At 36.3% G+C, this 18745-nt stretch overlaps 2 protein-coding genes across 5 annotated transcripts in view; both read left to right on the top strand.

Moving 5' to 3' along the window:
* The window catches only part of LOC129004929 (protein PTHB1-like), a 54345-nt gene extending 46860 nt beyond the window's left edge, over positions 1–7485 (top strand). For 2 of the 4 annotated variants that reach the window (XM_054433638.1, XM_054433641.1), the window contains exons 8-11: positions 1747–1935; positions 2393–2487; positions 6338–6488; positions 7313–7485. In XM_054433638.1, coding sequence (XP_054289613.1) covers positions 1747–1935; positions 2393–2487; positions 6338–6488; positions 7313–7395 — 518 coding nt within the window. In that variant the 3' untranslated portion in view covers positions 7396–7485. Of the gene's footprint in view, positions 1–1746; positions 1936–2392; positions 2488–6337; positions 6489–6980; positions 7026–7146; positions 7244–7312 lie in introns of those variants that run through there. The other 2 variants (XM_054433640.1, XM_054433642.1) reach the window with 2 other exon arrangements.
* A 1061-nt stretch (positions 7486–8546) lies between these two features.
* Positions 8547–18745, top strand: part of LOC129004967 (uncharacterized) — an 83362-nt gene continuing 73163 nt past the window's right edge. Inside the window, exons 1-3 of the mRNA XM_054433697.1 lie at positions 8547–8928; positions 12618–12671; positions 12785–12974. Coding sequence (XP_054289672.1) covers positions 8547–8928; positions 12618–12671; positions 12785–12974 — 626 coding nt within the window. The remainder of the gene's footprint in view (positions 8929–12617; positions 12672–12784; positions 12975–18745) is intronic.

Raw genomic sequence — 18745 nt, 5'->3', positions numbered from 1 at the left:
CTTGACTTTGTTCCTATTCTTGTTTTGTCGACACATTATGGCTAAATGACCACGGATCCTACACAAATTACAATTGTAATCTTTATAGGGACAATTCTTACCTTCATGATCTTTCCCACAACGATAATACTGCTTTCCGCTTACACTGTCATAATTGTTAAACCTAGGCTTGTGATACTTTGGAGAAACTGGTCTATTATTTTGCTGCCCTGCCCAATTTATGTCGGAACTATACTTATTCCTATACCCATCTGGGTGTAAAGCCCTCACACTACTTTCAGCATTTTCAATCAATAAAGCCATTTCTAATGCCTTGTCAAACTTGAGAGTTCCCCCCCCTCTGACAATAGTTTACTCGGTATTGTACTTGAGCTCAACCCACAAAGAAATTTGTGTCTTAATGCTTCATCTAAAAATGAATCAAATTCACATGTTGAGGCTAACTTTTTTAACTGAACGGCATAATTGGAAATACTTTCCCCTTCTTGTTGATTTCTTTTATAGAACAGAAACCTTTCATAAGTTATATTTCGTTTAGGAACAAAATGGTTGCTCAACACTTCACTCATTCTCTCTAAGCTTACCTCTACAGGACTTTGAGGTACCAACAAGTTTTTAGCAATGGAATAAAGTTTTGGCCCCATTATTGAAATAAAGAAAGGAACTTTATTTTCTTCCTTGACTTTATTTATCTTCAAAAACTGCACTAACCTTTCATGATAATTCTCAAATGATTCCACTTGTGGATCAAACTCATCTAACTTACCAATATAGTTTTTCGACATTGTTCTGCTTGGCTTACTGTTGTTTAGTTTATTTTTTTAAATACTGCGCAAAAATCACTACTTTCTTTAACACGCACAATTTACATATACTATCCCGTCCTTGTCGCCATGTTAGGAATCAGAAATAACTCTAATGGTAATTGTATTTCATATTTTATTCAGAAAAGCTTACAAAATCAAACCTAATTGTAATTAACCTGACTCTCCATTCTTAATTTCTTGCTTGTTGTTTACTCAAATCCAGTCTATTCAACAATTGCTTATTACAGTATTAGTTTCAGTCCAGGCTTTGGATTACTAGCAAAGCCTACTAAATTAAGCATACATTTATATATATATATATATAAATTATTACTATCCATTTATTTTAAATTCATAACAATAATAATTATAGAAGAGGAAGGTGATAGAAGGGTGTGGAAGGACAGAAACCTCTTAAGGTTTCAGTGGCCACTTTGGTAAGTTACGGTAAATTATAGTATGTAACAGAAGGTGGTATCACTTCTAAATTGACTACTCTCTCTAACAACTGTACTTATAATCAGTGTGCGAATCGGCTGCAAATCTCCTATTAGGGCTTTTCACATCGACAAAATGTCTGTTTTATTTTAAAATTATCTGATTTAAAATGCATATTGTATAGGCCTATAATCGGATGAAAAATATTTGTTCACGCAACATTTGTTTACAAGATGATTTTCCACATTTAAACTGCCAGAAAATTTGTCTTTATACGTGTAAACTAGCTGATCTGAATTATACACAGTTTTAACTGACTACTCTATTCCCGTACGTATGTTCTGACACAACAGCTAGTTTAGTTTATTACATAAAACATCTTCACAAGTGTAGTGAAGCCCGTGACAAAAAGCTATATAGGCCTAACCATAAAGAATTATGATAATTCAATAAACAAACTAAAATTATGTATTTTAAACCAGTTAATGTTTCTGTGGAATAGCGGCACTACAGGTCAGTGAGGGACATGAACTGAAGGTGACCACTCGCACGTTGGGCATGTCTGACCCAACTGAGTGTCAGCTCGTGGTGGTGCTCAATCCGTCTGCAGCGCTCAGCAACGCTCAAGTCTCTATCACAGTTACTTCACCACTCATTGCACAACCTGCCACTCACCACCTTCCCAGCATCTGTGAGTACCTCTATCATGATCTTATGTCGTTTGATATAAGTTGTATTATAGCAAAAATATACTTTTGTGCTCAATTTGTAACCTTTCTCCGCCTACCAGTTTGGTAGTTATTACCAAAAGAATTAATTTTAGGTTGTATTAATAAACTTATATAAATCAGTTACAAAGGGTTGAGCTAATATGATATGTAACATGGCTTTAGTTACAGTTGTTTGTAAAAAGAACTAAAAATAAGTACTAAAAATAACTGCAATTTTCATAAACTAGATTATGACTTTGATGATCTGATCTTTGATAATCATTTAATATAATGCTACTCTGAGAAATGATTAGCCTCCATCAGTATTTTACAATATACTCAGATGATGAGTTGCCAAAGTATGATTAGTGTATTACAAGTATTTCATATGTAATATTATCTGCCAATAATCTGCTCTGTCTTTTTAATCTCTTTCAGGCTCAGAAGTAGAAATTGTGAGCCTAGTTTCATTCTCATCCTCACATCCTGTTCCTCTTCTATCTGTTGATGCACACATCGTTATTGTCTATCAGGTAGTCTTTTGTTTAAAATATTAATCTTACTATATATATTCAATTTGGTTGAAGGATTATGTTTTACAATAAGTACCTGGGGACCGAGCTTTGCTCGGGGAAAATCATTAGTTTACTCTGAAAGCAGTTTAGTATTGCAGATACATTAATCCACTCCCAAACTCCACACTGATCACCTTTACTACTTCCTTCACCACTCCCTACATTGTGGACCTGTTTGGCCTCCTTCCCTATACCATTTTAGAATTGCAGATACATAAATGCCACAGACAGTTCCCACACTCTGCACTGTTAGCCTTACTACTTCCTTCACCATTTCCTACGTTATGGACCTGATTCAAAGCATTTTAGGATTTAGACACCCTAATCTAATCCCCATTAACAGTTCCCACACTCCAGACTGCTCACCTTTACTACCTACTTCCTCCACCACTTCCTACGTCGCAGACCTGTTTCCCTTCCTTCCAACGGCATTGTAGGATTGTAGATACCTTAATGTAATCATCATAAACAGTTCCCACACTCCGGACTGCTCACCTTTACTACTTTCCTCACCACTTCCTACGTCGCGGACCTGTTTCCCTTCCTTAACATAGCATTTTAAGATTGTAGATACCTTAATCTAATCGACATTAACAGTTCCCACACTCCGGACTGCTCACTTTTACTACTTCCTTCACCACTTTCTACGTCGTGGACCTGTTTACCTCCCTTCCCATAGCATTTAAGGATTGTAAATACCTTAATGTAATCGTCATTAATAGTTCCCACACTCCGCCCAGCTTGCCTTGACTATTTCCTTCACCACTTCCTACGGCGTGGACCTGTTTTCCTCCCTTCCCATAGCATTTTAGGATTGCAGATACATTAATCTAATCGTCATAAACAGTTCCCACACTCCGGACAGCACGCCTTGACTACTTCCCTCACCACTTTCTACGTCGCCGACCTGTTTCCCTCCCTTCCCATGGCATTTTAGGTTTGCAGATACCTTAATTTAATTGTCATAAACAGTTTCCACACTCCGGAATGCTTGCCTTTACTACTTCCTTCACCACTCCCTACGTCACGGACCCGTTTCCCTCCCTTCCCATAGCATCATAGGATTGCAGATATCTTAATCTAATCGTCATATACAGTTCTCACACTCCGGACTGCTTGCCCTTACTACTTCCTTCACCACTTCCTACGTCGCCGACCTGTTTCCCTCCCTTCCCATAGCATTTTAGGATGCTAGCCTTTACTACAATCATAGATAAAAAAAAGTCCTGCAGCAATGTATCGAGTAATCTTCAGTATAATCTTTGCTCAATAGTAACAATTGATGTTTTAGCGAATTTCCCATATAGGGAATATTAGCGAATTTCCCATATAGGGAATAAGCTATTACCGTAGTACTCACGATAAGACCTGGACCTGGGACCGATTTTTTTTTCGTTTTGAGGTCCCTAGAGGCCAAAAACACCATCCGTTCAAATTCATATATATATATATATATATATACAGTAAATATATATATATATATCCGTTAGCGTGATAACTCGAGCAAAAATGATCCGATTTTGATGAAATTTGGTACAAACGTGTAAACCTACGTTTATTTGAACGAGTTCGCGAACCAGCATGATCGGACCATGGGAACTTTATGGGGGCTTTTATGGGGTAAAAATAGGTTTTTCCCATTTTTGACCCAAAAAACATAAAATTTTGCAATTTCTTTCTAAACTATTTTGTAGAGCTTAAAAAACAAATTATTTAGTATATAGAAGCGTTATAATGCGCCAAATGGTTACGGAGAAAATTCCAAAAAATTGTAAATTTAAAATTCCCATGTTATTCTTATGGAGAATAAGTAAACTGTTGTAGTTTGCTTGTTTATAAACATATTTTGCCCAAATTTGGAAAATGTTTTTATATCTTACTAACTATTAACATTTTACATAAAAAACACTTTTACCCTCCCTGTTGCAGCAAACCTAAGTATGTGTAAAACTGATTCTATTTAAATAGGGAATAAATGTGATATTTTTAAGGAGACATTTTAGTGTAAATCCATTCAGGGAAATGGAAATTCGCTTAGTCTGCAGGTTTGCAGCGGCGGGGGTATTTCCTTTTGTACTGTATTTTGTAATTGCTAGTATACTGTGAATAGACTACTTACAAGTCTTTTGTTTACTTTTTCCTTGTTATTCAATTCAACCAACATGGTTACTTAGCAACCCATAAGACTAATGTTAAAATAATGTGACTTTCAGTTTAATTTTTCTACGTAATTAGATTTTTGTTGGCAGTTGTAACTGTAGTAAACTTGTTTTTAGGCCAAAAATAATCTATTTACAACATTTGAAGTAGGGATGGTCAAGTCTCGAAATTTCGGGAAATTTTCGGGAAATTTTAAATCTCGTTACACGAGACGAGATTTCTTTTTGGCCGAGATTTTTATCAAGACAAGAATAAAAAAAAAAAAAAAAAAATTAAAAACGCCTGCAGAAAGTCAATGCAATACCCGCAATACAGGAGCGTGTTGTAGTTGCGTTTCCTTTGCGAAGGCGTTCTTATTTAATTAATTCTTCAAAAATGTAAATATTACTTTAATTATTTTAATAACATTTGAGAAGTTTTGTTAAGTGTTAGCAGTGTGAGGAATGTTTTATTACTATAAAAATGTCAAAACAAGTAACTATTTTATAAAAATTAATATTTTATTTTATGATTTATTTTATTTTAGGATAAGTTGAACTCAATCCTAACTGATATCACTATGTTTCCTAATCGTAGGCATTTTTAATAATTTAGGTGTGATTAATAAAAAAATGTTATGCTGATGTTTTTTAATAAAAGATAGTAAATATCCTTGCCTATTATCATTATTTTTGTATTTAAACAGTCATCTAACAATGTTACAAAATCAGGTAAAAATTCCGAACGTGCATTTCCCGTTGTGTATGAGAAGGGAAATCCCGTCTCGATCTCGTCTCGAAATTTTATGAGAAATAAAAAATCTCGTCTCGTCTCGTCTCGAACTAAAAATCCAATCTCGTCCATCCCTAATTTGAAGAAAATCGTCGGAGCCGTTTTCGAGATCTTGGTACAAGCAAGCATACATACATACATACATACATACATACAAGCAAACATTGCTCGTATTAGAGTATAGGATTTTATGACATCACCTTGAGTTATTTTCAGTAAACCCAAGCATATTTAATTTTGAGCTGAGCGAAAATATGTCCAGGTGGTTGTTTTTTCTTACAATTTACTTTTAGCTTGAACTGTTATGTGCTTACTCAAGATGTTGGTTTGAATTGAAACTATCTCCTTTCATATAAAACATTTGTTAACAAGAAAATAGTTGGTGCAACTAAATTGGAGACTAGATTTAAAAAAAAAAAAAAAAAAAAAAAACAATGGGGCTGAATAATGGGTTTCTGGAAAGAGATTCAAGTTCATCTAGCATAACCGAGATCAATAGAGTCCAGGGGCTTATAGATTGATATTCTTTGTTTATCTCTACAAGCTCCTGGGAACTAATTTTCAAAGGTAAGCTTGCTAAGGTATCTCTGTCCAAGATACTCTTAAATAGTCTCCCACTAATTATACTGATACAAGTGATTGGTTGAAAATCCTTGTTAGAATATTAACATTTTTTTTTACTCTTAAGTCATTTAACATGTCTACCTGGCCTAAAACGTTAGTTCACATTAAGTCAAATTGCCTGTGACATTATTATGTTTGATTTAGGCTGTGGTTACTGTGTGTCCTTTTTTAATTTATTGATTATTTACTATGTTTATTGAATTATAGTATTGTCGAAAATGAAAATAAAGAATTAATTATTGTTATTATACAGGGTGCCGGGGGTAAGCCTCACATACTGCAGAAGACAGCAGTGTTGCCAACTATTATGGTAATGCAGGCTGTCTCACCTGGGAAGGAAGGAGACCACAAGATCATTCTGTCCCTCTCACAACCAGCAGTGCCTCTCAATTTGCTGTTTGTCGGTGAGTTGTGGTTATGTTCTGCTTCTATCATACCCTTGCGGAGCCCCACTTACGGATTGATTTCTACTGGAAGAATAATAACCTACAGAAAACTGTGAGTTGGACTCAACCAATCTTAACCCTGAGTATAAACAAATTTTACAGATCCTGAAAAATCCTCACTGGTCAAACCAACTCCATCAAAGAAGACATTCATTCCATCCTGACCTCTTGAATTCTCTGGTTTATAAATCCCACACCTGTAATCATAAATTATCCTTCATGAAAGAATGCGACAACATGAGGATAATACTCTCATTACTTACTAGATAATACTTACTTAGTTACTTGGCAATGAGTTGTGAATTTTTTAGCTGTGAAAAAAACTGAACATGCGACAGGATTGTCTCACACCTTGGCGCCCCACTGAGTTGTTACAGTGGTGTTGGGGAGATCAACCCCACAAGATAATATCAGTTGTCTGTTTGTTACAAAACTCTGTTATGTGTCTAGAGCTGGCTGCCATTGAGGGATGAGAGGATGCAGGTTGTACAGACAGTGTGGCAGGTTTGTCTCACACCTTGGCGCCCCACTGAGTTGTTACAGTGGTGTTGGGGAGATCAACCCCACAAGATAATATCAGTTGTCTGTTTGTTACAAAACTCTGTTATGTGTCTAGAGCTGGCTGCCAGTGAGGGATGGGAGAATGCAGGTTGTACAGACAGTGTGGCAGGTTTGTCTCACACCTTGGCGCCCCACTGAGTTGTTACAGTGGTGTTGGGGAGATCAACCCCACAAGATAATATCAGTTGTCTGTTTGTTACAAAACTCTGTTATGTGTCTAGAGCTGGCTGCCAGTGAGGGATGGGAGGATGCAGGTTGTACAGACAGTGTGGCAGGTTTGTCTCACACCTTGGCGCCCCACTGAGTTGTTACAGTGGTGTTGGGGAGATCAACCCCACAAGATAATATCAGTTGTCTGTTTGTTACAAAACTCTGTTATGTGTCTAGAGCTGGCTGCCAGTGAGGGATGGGAGAATGCAGGTTGTACAGACAGTGTGGCAGGTTTGTCTCACACCTTGGCGCCCCACTGAGTTGTTACAGTGGTGTTGGGGAGATCAACCCCACAAGATAATATCAGTTGTCTGTTTGTTACAAAACTCTGTTATGTGTCTAGAGCTGGCTGCCAGTGAGGGATGAGAGGATGCAGGTTGTACAGACAGTGTGGCAGGTTTGTCTCACACCTTGGCGCCCCACTGAGTTGTTACAGTGGTGTTGGGGAGATCAACCCCACAAGATAATATTGGTTGTCTGTTTGTTACAAAACTCTGTTATGTGTCTAGAGCTGGCTGCCAGTGAGGGATGAGAGGATGCAGGTTGTACAGACAGTGTGGCAGGTTTGTCTCACACCTTGGCGCCCCACTGAGTTGTTACAGTGGTGTTGGGGAGATCAACCCCACAAGATAATATTGGTTGTCTGTTTGTTACAAAACTATATTATGTGTCTAGAGCTGGCTGCCAGTGAGGGATGAGAGGATGCAGGTTGTACAGACAGTGTGGCAGGTTTGTCTCACACCTCGGCGCCCCACTGTGTTGTTACAGGGGTCTTGGGTGTTATATATGTATACTTAGGTCTTTACTTAATGTCAATTTACTTTGTCATGTTGGTTACATGCGAGGATAACGAGAAGGTTGTATTTCCTCCTTCTTCATATAATGGTTGTCACAAGATGTAGACGTCAAATTGTTCTATCTTCATTATGTTTTAATAAACTTGTATAGTTTGGCCAATGTGAAGTTGTTATTCTATCCAACAATTATGGCGACGAATGCGGAAATGAATTCAAAGTACATGGCCATGTTTTAGATGTTAATTAGGCCGATGCATGAAGATAATAAAAGGTGACGCCGATGGCAGGTATGTTGCAAGCATGTCGTTTTTAGGACACATCAAAGAATTTGAAGAATCTGATGACATTGAACTGTACCTAGAGCGGGTAGATCAATATTTTAAAGCTAATTCTGTTAAGGACGCCACTAAAGCTCCTATTCTTTTAACGCTCATAGGGCCTAAGCCTTATGGGGTTCTTAAAAAATCTAGTAGCCCCTAAATCTGTGGATTCTCTCGGATTAGAGGACATTGTCAAACGTCTTAAGGCCCACTATGCTCCTAAAAAGCTTCTTATATCAGAACGCTACAAGTTCTACAAGAGGGATCAGCTCTCGGGTGAATCTGTTTCAAACTATGTCATTGAACTTAAGAGACTTGCTTCTCAGTGTAACTTTAACACATTTCTGGAGGAGGCGCTGCGGGACCGGCTGGTTTGCGGCCTCACCAACGAGGCGATACAGCGTAAGCTGCTTACGGAAAGTGATCTTACTTTTACAAGGGCAGTAGAAGTTGCGGTCTCTATGGAACTAGCTTCCAGGGAGTTAAAGGGGTTTCACGAGTCCAGTTCGGGTAATGTTCAAAAGCTGTTCCAACGCAAAAGTGGTGCGGATAAAAAGTGCATGTGTTGTGGGGAACAAAATCATGTTTGGTTTAATTGTAAATACAAGTCATATAATTGTAACATATGTAAAAAGAAAGGTCATCTAGCTAAAGTGTGTCGCAAAAAGAATGTACAGGGTACAACCTATTCAAGTAGTGGGGAAAGTAGTAGTAGACCTAAGAATAAATTTAAAGGTACAGCTAATGCTAAAAATGAAGGTAGGCCTGTTCCATTTTCTTTGAAAGAAGTAGTAGAAAAAGAGTTGAACAAACTTAAAACCAATGGAATTATCGAGCCTATTAGTCACAGTGAATGGGCTTCTAGTATAGTTGTTGTGCCTAAGCCTAACTCTGACCAAGTCAGAATTTGTGGTGATTTTAAGAATGTAAATCAATGTTTGAAAACTGAGCACTATCCGTTACCTTGTATTGAGCATTTGTTTCAGCCTTTATCTAATGGTAAGGTGTTTACTGTACTAGACATATCTAATGCTTTTCAGCAGTTAAAGGTTTCTGAGGAATCCAGACCCTATTTGACTATAAATACCCATTTGGGTTTGTTTAGGTACACTAGGCTACCTTTTGGTATTTCATCGGCTCCGTCCATCTATCAGTCGATAATGGATCGGGTGCTTCAGGGTATTCCCAGTGTAGGCTGTTACATTGATGATGTAATCATATCAGGCTATGATTTACAAAGTTGTAAACTTAGAGTTGAGGTCAGAGTTAATAATTGTTGGATAGAATAAGAACTTCACATTGGCCAAACTATACAAGTTTATTAAAACATAATGAAGATAGAACAATTTGACGTCTACATCTTGTGACAACCATTATATGAAGAAGGAGGAAATACAACCTTCTCGTTATCCTCGCATGTAACCAACATGACAAAGTAAATTGACATTAAGTAAAGACCTAAGTATACATATATAACATTCTCCCCTCCTTATGTCAAGGCTTGTAACAAAATAAAAATTTTACTTCCACATGAATTTAACAAAATAACTGAATTTTACAACATAACTGAATTTAACAATATAACTGTTGAGTTAGGCCTTTTTAAATAATAATTATAATTTTTTTTTTTTACAGACAGAAGAAACTAAAACTAACAACAACTTTCAAGTTACATAATGATGAAGACAATAAAATTTAAAATCACAACTTTCAAGTTACATCTGGTAAAGACAATAACAACTTACAACTTAAATCAAAATTAACCAATTTTCATGTTCTCCTGTATACACTGTACTGTATACAAACTTGATGAAATTAAATAATATTTAAACATCTTACACTAACAAAAATAATTCTTCAGTAAAAAACAATATAATATAATACAACAATATAGCAATTCTTCAGTACAAAACAATAGGCCTATTTACAATTCATAGGTTTAATCGGTCAGGAGCCTTCTTGTTTCTAACAGCCCTACCTTGGCTCAACGACATCTGAACAGGTTCCTCCGATCTAGCGAGCTTACTAGCCTGATCATTACCAAGTGTCTGCTCTACAGGTTCATCATGTCTTGCATACTTATCAGGAGACAATTTTGGTTTAGGACTACGAGTTGCGACATTTCTTTTAGGACTGTCAACATTCTGACTTCTATCAGGTACATCATTAGGGCTCACGAACATGGGAGCAGTTACTTTTGTTAACAACCTAGACTCTGGTTTACAAAAATATGGCTTGAGGTGATCTGCATGAACAAACCTAGTTTGGTCCTTAACCTGAGCTGTATAAGTTACATTACTTAATTTTCTTACAATCACACCTGGAAACCACTTAATTTCCTCTCCCCTGACACTACGAACAAGTACGTTATCACCTGGCACAAAACATCTTGTTTGCCTACCATTCTTAACTAGCCTATTAGCTATATCAGATCTCTTTTTCTTAAGACTATTACACAGATTTGGCTTAAGACTAGAGAGAGACGGGTTCTCAGTTGACACTTGAGAAAAAGCTCAGAAGGAGCTTGGCCAGTAAAAGAATGAGGAGTTGTTCGATAAGCGAACAAAAAATTATCAATTCTATGCTGCAAACTGATATTTTGTTTTGAAAGAAATTTACTTTCAATAAGTGACCTTAACAAACTTTTCTTAAATGTCTGAACCGACCGTTCAATCATTCCATTTGATGACGGATGGTATGGTGGGCTATGGATCAATTTGATTCCATTCATTTCACAAAACTTTTCAAACTCTAAACTACTGAAAGGAGGACCATTATCTGATACAATTTTCTCTGGTAGACCATAGCTTGAGAACAATGTTCTCAGTTTACCTATCGTACAACTAGCATTTGTACTATCCATAATGAATATTTCAGTCCACTTTGAGAAACTATCAATGACAAGAAGAAAATTCTTATTGTCCTTCTTAGCAAAATCAATATGCAAACACTCCCACCTTCGGGTAGAAACAGACCAAGGGGTTAGCGGGACTTTAGGAGCCGCATTTTGAGATAATTGACAAACTTGACAATACTTAACAACATTAATAATATCATCTTCAAGGTTAGGCCACCATACATAACTACGTGCCAACATTTTCATCCTAAGTATGCCAGGGTGTTCTTCATGTAAGAGAGCCAACACCTCTTTCCTTAACTTATATGGAATAATCAATCTGTTACCCCACAAAATACAACCCTGATCAATAGACAACTCATCTCTACGTTTGAAAAAAGGTTCTAATTCCTTTTCAACAAACTTTGGCCAACCAACCAAAGTCAAATCCAAAACTTTTGAAAGCAAAACATATTTTTTTGTTTCGGCAGCAATGTCATATGCAGACAAAGGCTTACATCGAGTAGGAGATAAATAATTTACTTCACAACTAATAGGATCATCCGTATTAGGCAAGGGCGAGCGAGACAAAAAATCAGCATGACCTATGTCGGTACCCTTACAATACTCTACCTTATAATTATATGACGAGAGAAGCAATGCCCATCTCTGCATACGAACTGCTGCCATTGCGGGTATGTTTTTACTGGGGTGCAGTATGATCGACAAAGATTTGTTATCTGTTTGCAAAATAAAAGATCGTCCATACAAGTATTTATGATATTTCTTTAACCCAAACACAATTGCTAACGCTTCTCTTTCTATGTGCGCATAGTTTTGTTCATGTTTCGACAAAGTAAGAGATGCGAAATGTATCGGTTTCTCGCTACCATCTGATTCTCTGTTTGAGATTACTGCACCAACACCTACTGAACTTGCATCACAACAAAGCACAAGTTCCTTTTTTGGATCATAATGACATAAAACATTGTACTTTTTTAACCAAGTCTTACTGTCTTCGAAGGTATGCATTTGCTCTTCACCAAATATAAATTTAACATCTTTTTGCAATAGCCTATACAATGGTTCAAGCTTTGTTGACATATTCGGAATGAACTTATGATAATAGTTTAATAAACCTAAATAGGCTTTTAACTCTTTCACATTTTGAGGGGGCCTAGTTTCCTGCAAGGCTTCAATTTTACTTAACATGGGATGCAACCCTTGTTCATCTATCACATAACCTAAGTACTCTACCCTAGGTTCAAAAAACTTGCACTTCTTTTCATTTACATTGGGAAGATCAACCCCACAAGATAAATATCAGTTGTCTGTTTGTTACAAAACTATATTATGTGTCTAGAGCTGGCTGCCAGTGAGGGATGGGAGAATGCAGGTTGTACAGACAGTGTGGCAGGTTTGTCTCACACCTCGGCGCCCCACTGAGTTGTTACAGGGGTCTTGGGGAGATCAACCCCACAAGATAAATATCAGTTGTCTGTTTGTTACAAAACTCTGTTATGTGTCTAGAGCTGGCTGCCAGTGAGGGATGGGAGGATGCAGGTTGTACAGACAGTGTGGCAGGTTTGTCTCACACCTCGGCGCCCCACTGTGTTGTCACGGTGGTCTTGGGGAGATCAACTCCCCGGTATCGTCTGCAGGCTGACAACGCGGCAGCTCTGTGTTTGGTTCTCTCACAACTTACCGCCAGAGTAGAGGGGTAAGGCCTCTTTGTGTCTGTTGACAAACTGTATTCATCTATTTTATTAAGTTGAACACTGTTACAAAGGTTACATCATACATCAAAGAAGCAATTAGCCTACAAATGATGGTATAAAATCAAATAAAATGGCATTATTTATTTATAAAATAAACTACTCTTATCTCCTTTTTCATATTGATAGAAAAGTCACAAATAAACACGAAACACAGTTAAGTCAAATAGGCCTACTTTCAGTGGAATATATTATTATAGTACTAGGCAAGAGTCAATAAAATGCCTATTTTAATAACTTTAATACTGTAATGTATTAATTGATGCTTTCCAAATACATCGTAATACAGTACAGAACCTTTTGTCGACATTGAAGATACAAGCGACCATTTTGTTAAAAACAGGACGTTTATTTATAGCCTCTCACTGGAGGCTCGAGGCACAAAAACTATCTTGACCTTGGAGTTGTTAACCCCCTTTCCCTGCCTTCCTTACAAGTTGCGTTGTTTGTTTACTTCGGCGATAAGATAATCAGTTCTCAAAATCGTAACGCACTTTATGATGTTATAAATTTGCCGCACAGATAACAAATCAGATCAGATGTGCTCGAGCTACGAACGATGATGACAAACTGACAATAGGCTATGCTATATTTTTTGTGCTCAACACAAAATAGCTTATTGTTAGTCATATCCTGTGGAGATATGCGTATGGCTCAGTTCTCATCGCCCAGCGTGGGAGCGGAAATGCAGAGATTCCTAGAAAGCGGCGGTTAAACCGAGCTGCTCTCAAATCAAGGTCGGTTAAAACAAACTGTATTATTTTACGATCGGTTGGTGTCTACCAACCGGGAAATCCGCGAAAACCGGGAATTGTACTTAAATTTTTACTGGCCATGAAATGTACGGGAATTGTCCTTAAATGCCAGACAATGTCCTTAAATTTTTAATGGGCCATAATTTTATTGATCGCTAGTTGGTTAGGAGCACATAAAAGGTTTATCAGATGTTTGTTTACATTTTCATAATTTATTACTAGAGTAATTATGCAATAAAAATCCCATTAACAATCTCAAACCCATTAATATTTTATCACGACAATCAAGTGTCAAGTCAAGTACTTCCAAGAACTGTTGACTCAGCAGCTAGCTCATAAAAGTTGTATCACTTTTATTCCTTTACAACTTCTTTTTTTATTACTAGGGTAATTATTATTAGATCCCAAACCTATTTTATCGTGAAAATAATAGCTTTATAATGGCTGTTAGATTTCACTTCTTACTTGTACTTTCGGCTTGAAGATTCAATTTGCCGGCCAGTGCCTAGTGCCATAAAACTGTTTATGGTTTCATATTAAACATGTAAATAATCTACAGTCTTATTTTGTAAGTTAACCCCTTTTTTATAGACATTTTATCTTTCAATTGACAAAACCACAAGCATTGTTGTTTGCATTAATGTTTTATCACTATTTAGGCCTGCTTGGTTTCAAATTATGTCATTCCATTTTCTGTATCTTTGTCTTATATTGTTGGCTATTCAGGTTTCAATGTTTTTGTTTCCCATATATTTATTTATTGAGTTGTATGCTTTAGGCAATCAAAATCTTATGAACTAGAATGATGATAGTAACTTTGCTGCTATTATAACCTCATTGTTTGTTACTCAGTTTATATAGGCCCTCCTAAATAATTAGGTCTAGGCCTGGGTATTTTGATTCTTGAAAGAGCTGTAAAATATATTAAGAAAATGTAATTGAGCCTATAAGATAAACAACTAATGATTGCTATGTGTCGATATTAACTTTACAAATGAAAATACAATAATCTTACTCTGTGCTTATTGCTTATTTATAGCCGCTTACCATACCTTGATTTTGTACTAAGAATTGAGTAACAATATGCATTAAAGATTTTTTGTCAAAAGTAGTCGAGAACCTAACGTTGTGCCAGGGCGAATCATGCCAAATTAATCCGCCTGGATCGGATAAGCTATGTTATGAAGTTTACGTGACGGATGGAGATATTTGTCGCTATCGCAGGAGACAATGATTGATTTTGAAATGAATTGAATTGAAATGATTGCGTTTCGCTGTTACACTATAAAAGCTTTACCTAAAGTATAGGTAGGCCTATGTTTGTTTACTTTCAATAAATTTCTATTTTGTAATTTTTAACTCTTATCTATTATTATTTACTTTTCTCTCTGGTACAACTACAGTGAATAACAAGATTAATACAGTTTGACAAATCAGGAAAATTATTCGGTAGGCCTAATGACACCTAACGACAAAGGTTACGGCAAAGTGTCCTTAAATGTACGGGAATTGTCCATGAATTTTTTATCCAGAATGTAGTAGACACCCTGATTTCAGAGTTAAATTTGGAGATAGCATTACAAAATTGTACCCAATTCAAGCTGGCGTTCCCCAAGGAAGTGTTCTTGGACCTGTACTATATACGCTGTTTACAGCCGATTTACCTGAAAATGTGAATACTTCTGTGCCACTTTTTCTGACGATACTGCTATTTTAGCGTCCCATCCTGATACAGTGGAAGCTTCACTTAATCTTCAAAATTCACTAGACGACTTAGAAGAATGGTTGCAAACATGGAAAATAAAAGTGAATGAGAGCAAATCTACTCATGTGACCTTCACTACCAGATTAGGTACTTGTCCTCCTGTAACCTTAAATAATGTTCAAATTCCTCAATCCCACGAGGTGAAATATCTCGGCATGACGATTGACAAAAGATTGACATGGAAAAACCACATCTGGAACAAAAGAATGCATCTAAATTTAAAATTTAAAAATCTTTCCTGGCTCCTAAATAGTAAATCAAAATTGACCATTGCAAACAAATTATTACTATACAAAGTAATCCTGAAGCCAATTTGGACTTATGGAATCCAACTGTGGCGAACATCCAGTATGTTGAACATAAACATCATCCAACGATTTCAGTCAAAAGTTTTAAGGTTCATTCTGCAAGCCCCGTGGTATGTTAATAACAATATCCTTCACAAGGACAGTAGAACGGTTGAAGAGGAAATAACCAAATTTAGTGCAAAATATCTTAAGAAACTTGAAAATCACCCTAATCACCTGGCTCTAAACCTCTTGGACAACAGTACCAGTATATACAGGCTAAAAAGGATTCATGTTTTGGATCTAAGCACACGTTTTGTTTGAACAATTTAATTTTCCCTTGTTTATTTACATATTTATTTTTTCATTGAAATATTTTTAAGTTAGCTCTGTCAATGGACAGAGATTAACTAACGTTTTATTAAAAGTTGTTATTGTATTTGCTAAATGTTCTAAAAACGAACAGATTGTAAATAAAATTGTGATAAAAAAAAAAAAAAAAAAAAAAAAAAAAAAAAAAAACTTAAGGGCTAAAGTTTGGAAGGAGGCGCTATCTGTTAGATCAAACTCATTTCCCTTTGTTTACAAATAACATATGGACGTAGTTTGAAATAGTTTTTAAGGTTAACCACAGACTGCAGGACTTAAAACTTCCAGAGTAAAGCCGGAATAGATATTTTCATTTAAACGTCTGTTAAATAAGTCTGGTTCATAAAATAGTTTCCTAGCAAAACTTGATAACACATTGTCCGTAATATTTGAATTAATTTAACTTGCTTCTTATTTTACTGAATTACCATGTAGTTTTGGTTACAGTTCGGTGTGATGAACAAGTGAATGTTTGAAAGTGATTATTCTTAGTGCAGTTACCTACCCGTTGCATTACCGTATCACGTAATTTACAATGTATATCAAAATTCCGTTGTAGTGTTTTCTGTTGTTTGGTTAACTTACGTATTTTTATCTCAATTTAAAACTAAGCCACCAGTAAGATGAAGAACTGTGAGTGGCTGGAGGGAACGCGGACGTTACCGCTTGCATCAACCTACCAATGGAACATTTGAAGGATACAGAGTGGCAGTACCATCCTGGTGATACATCATGGATACATCTCCTCAGACAAATGAACGTTAAATGTTTACATTGTGGTGGCTTACATTTTAAGCAAAGGAAAGACCGAAGCAGTTCAATTTTCACTCATTGTTACCATAAATGAAAGACTTGTTTACCTCATCTGCGGAATTCACTATACTTTCAGGAAGTTATTGGAAACTCCCAATCTGAAAACAGGGCTGCGAGGCTTAGATCTAAAATTCGTCAATTCAATTTTACCTTTGCCATGGTCAGCTGTGAAGCTCATTTAGATGAGAGGATCACACAGGGGATCTACAATTTAAAGATCCATGACACGTGTTATCTCCGAGTAAATAATCTAATACCTTTAGAAGGTCATCGTGAACCCGCACAGATGTATAGTTGAGTACGACGTTGGCACTGGAACCCAACAGCGCTTGAAACCCAATTCAAACAAAAATGCCAGGAAAAAATATGTGGGAATAAGGTCACATTGCCAACCTATTTGCCTAATCTTTTAAAATTATGGCAGAATTTTAGAGGATTTTTAGAAGGGACGAGAGGTCCGATGAGTACAGTGAGATTCATGTGCTTACTTATGCTACTTAAATAAATGTCGCAGCTATTTTTAAAGCTGAAACAGAGCACAGCCTGGCCAAATAAATCATAGGTCTTTTCCAAAAACTAATAATGTTAAATGCGAATCCGTTCTAGATCCGTCGTTAGATCCACTTGCTTACCCTCTTATGTTCCCAACCGGAGACTTTCGTTGGCGCCCCTAATTTAAACACGCCTAAAAACATAACATATAGGTAGTACAAATAACATAACATATAGGTAGTACAAATAATTTAACAATGCTATAGTACGTGTCGTACTGGTTAGTGAAAGAGAGAGATTTAATATAATAAATAGAAAAATTAAGCTGTTTGTCGGATTTATAAGGTATGTAACCTATTTATTATGTTGAATTCAACAGCTCAGGAGCTAGAATGGAAATGAATTTTAAGAGCGATTTAGCTTGCTACAAAAAGTTTAAAAACTCACTACAGTGTGTGGTTGACATCTATGTTCTCATAGAGGGCACCCACCTACAGTACATAAGAGATAGGATAGACAAAGCATTACGAGAGCGGATCTATATTTAAATATTGTATACAACTTTTACAATCTTTTCACAACATTATATTTTTCATATTTATATAATCATTCAGAAATTACTTTAGAGTGACTCTTAGATTAAGTCTTGCTGTTTATTTTTTTACTAGACAATAGACAATTAATCTTTATTTACACAGTCATTAAGAATAGTAGTAGCGTCAATTTAGCTCTCAATTTACTGGTTATTCTTTCAATTACAGCCTGCAGTTTTGCTCGGTTTCGAGCAACAGGTTATCTAGTATAAATAATAATGGTACAGACACTAGGTATAGTTATTAAAAAAGATCAAGTATGGCTTTTAGTAGAGGGAGATCAGCAATACTTATAGAATGTACAGTCTAACCTTGATATAACGAACCTCAATATAACGAATTCTTGATATAACGAATTTTTTTTAATCCCCTAGAACTCTCCATAAGAGACTATGTATATTTTACCTCTACATAACGAACAAACCATAACAACGACCTTGATTTAACGAGTTTTTCGTGATTTCGGCTACCGTCCTATCACGGAGCAGTCAGTAGCTTACAAAACTTTCTACTGTTTTGTTTTGTTTTTTACATGGTTTATGACTACGCAATGTAGTGTTTGGCTAGGTTTTAGGAGGGTTAGAACAAGCTGTGATTTTAAACTTACAGTTTTTAACCTGTACCAAGGTCAATGCCATTGTC

Source organism: Macrosteles quadrilineatus, unplaced genomic scaffold (genome assembly GCF_028750875.1).
Source record: "Macrosteles quadrilineatus isolate MER2022 unplaced genomic scaffold, UCM_ALF_1.0 Scaffold_13__1_contigs__length_4303367, whole genome shotgun sequence".
In the NCBI taxonomy this organism is placed as follows: domain Eukaryota; kingdom Metazoa; phylum Arthropoda; class Insecta; order Hemiptera; family Cicadellidae; genus Macrosteles; species Macrosteles quadrilineatus.
The sequence above is the reverse complement of the archived record's forward strand: the minus strand, read 5'-3'. Positions and strand labels throughout refer to the sequence as shown.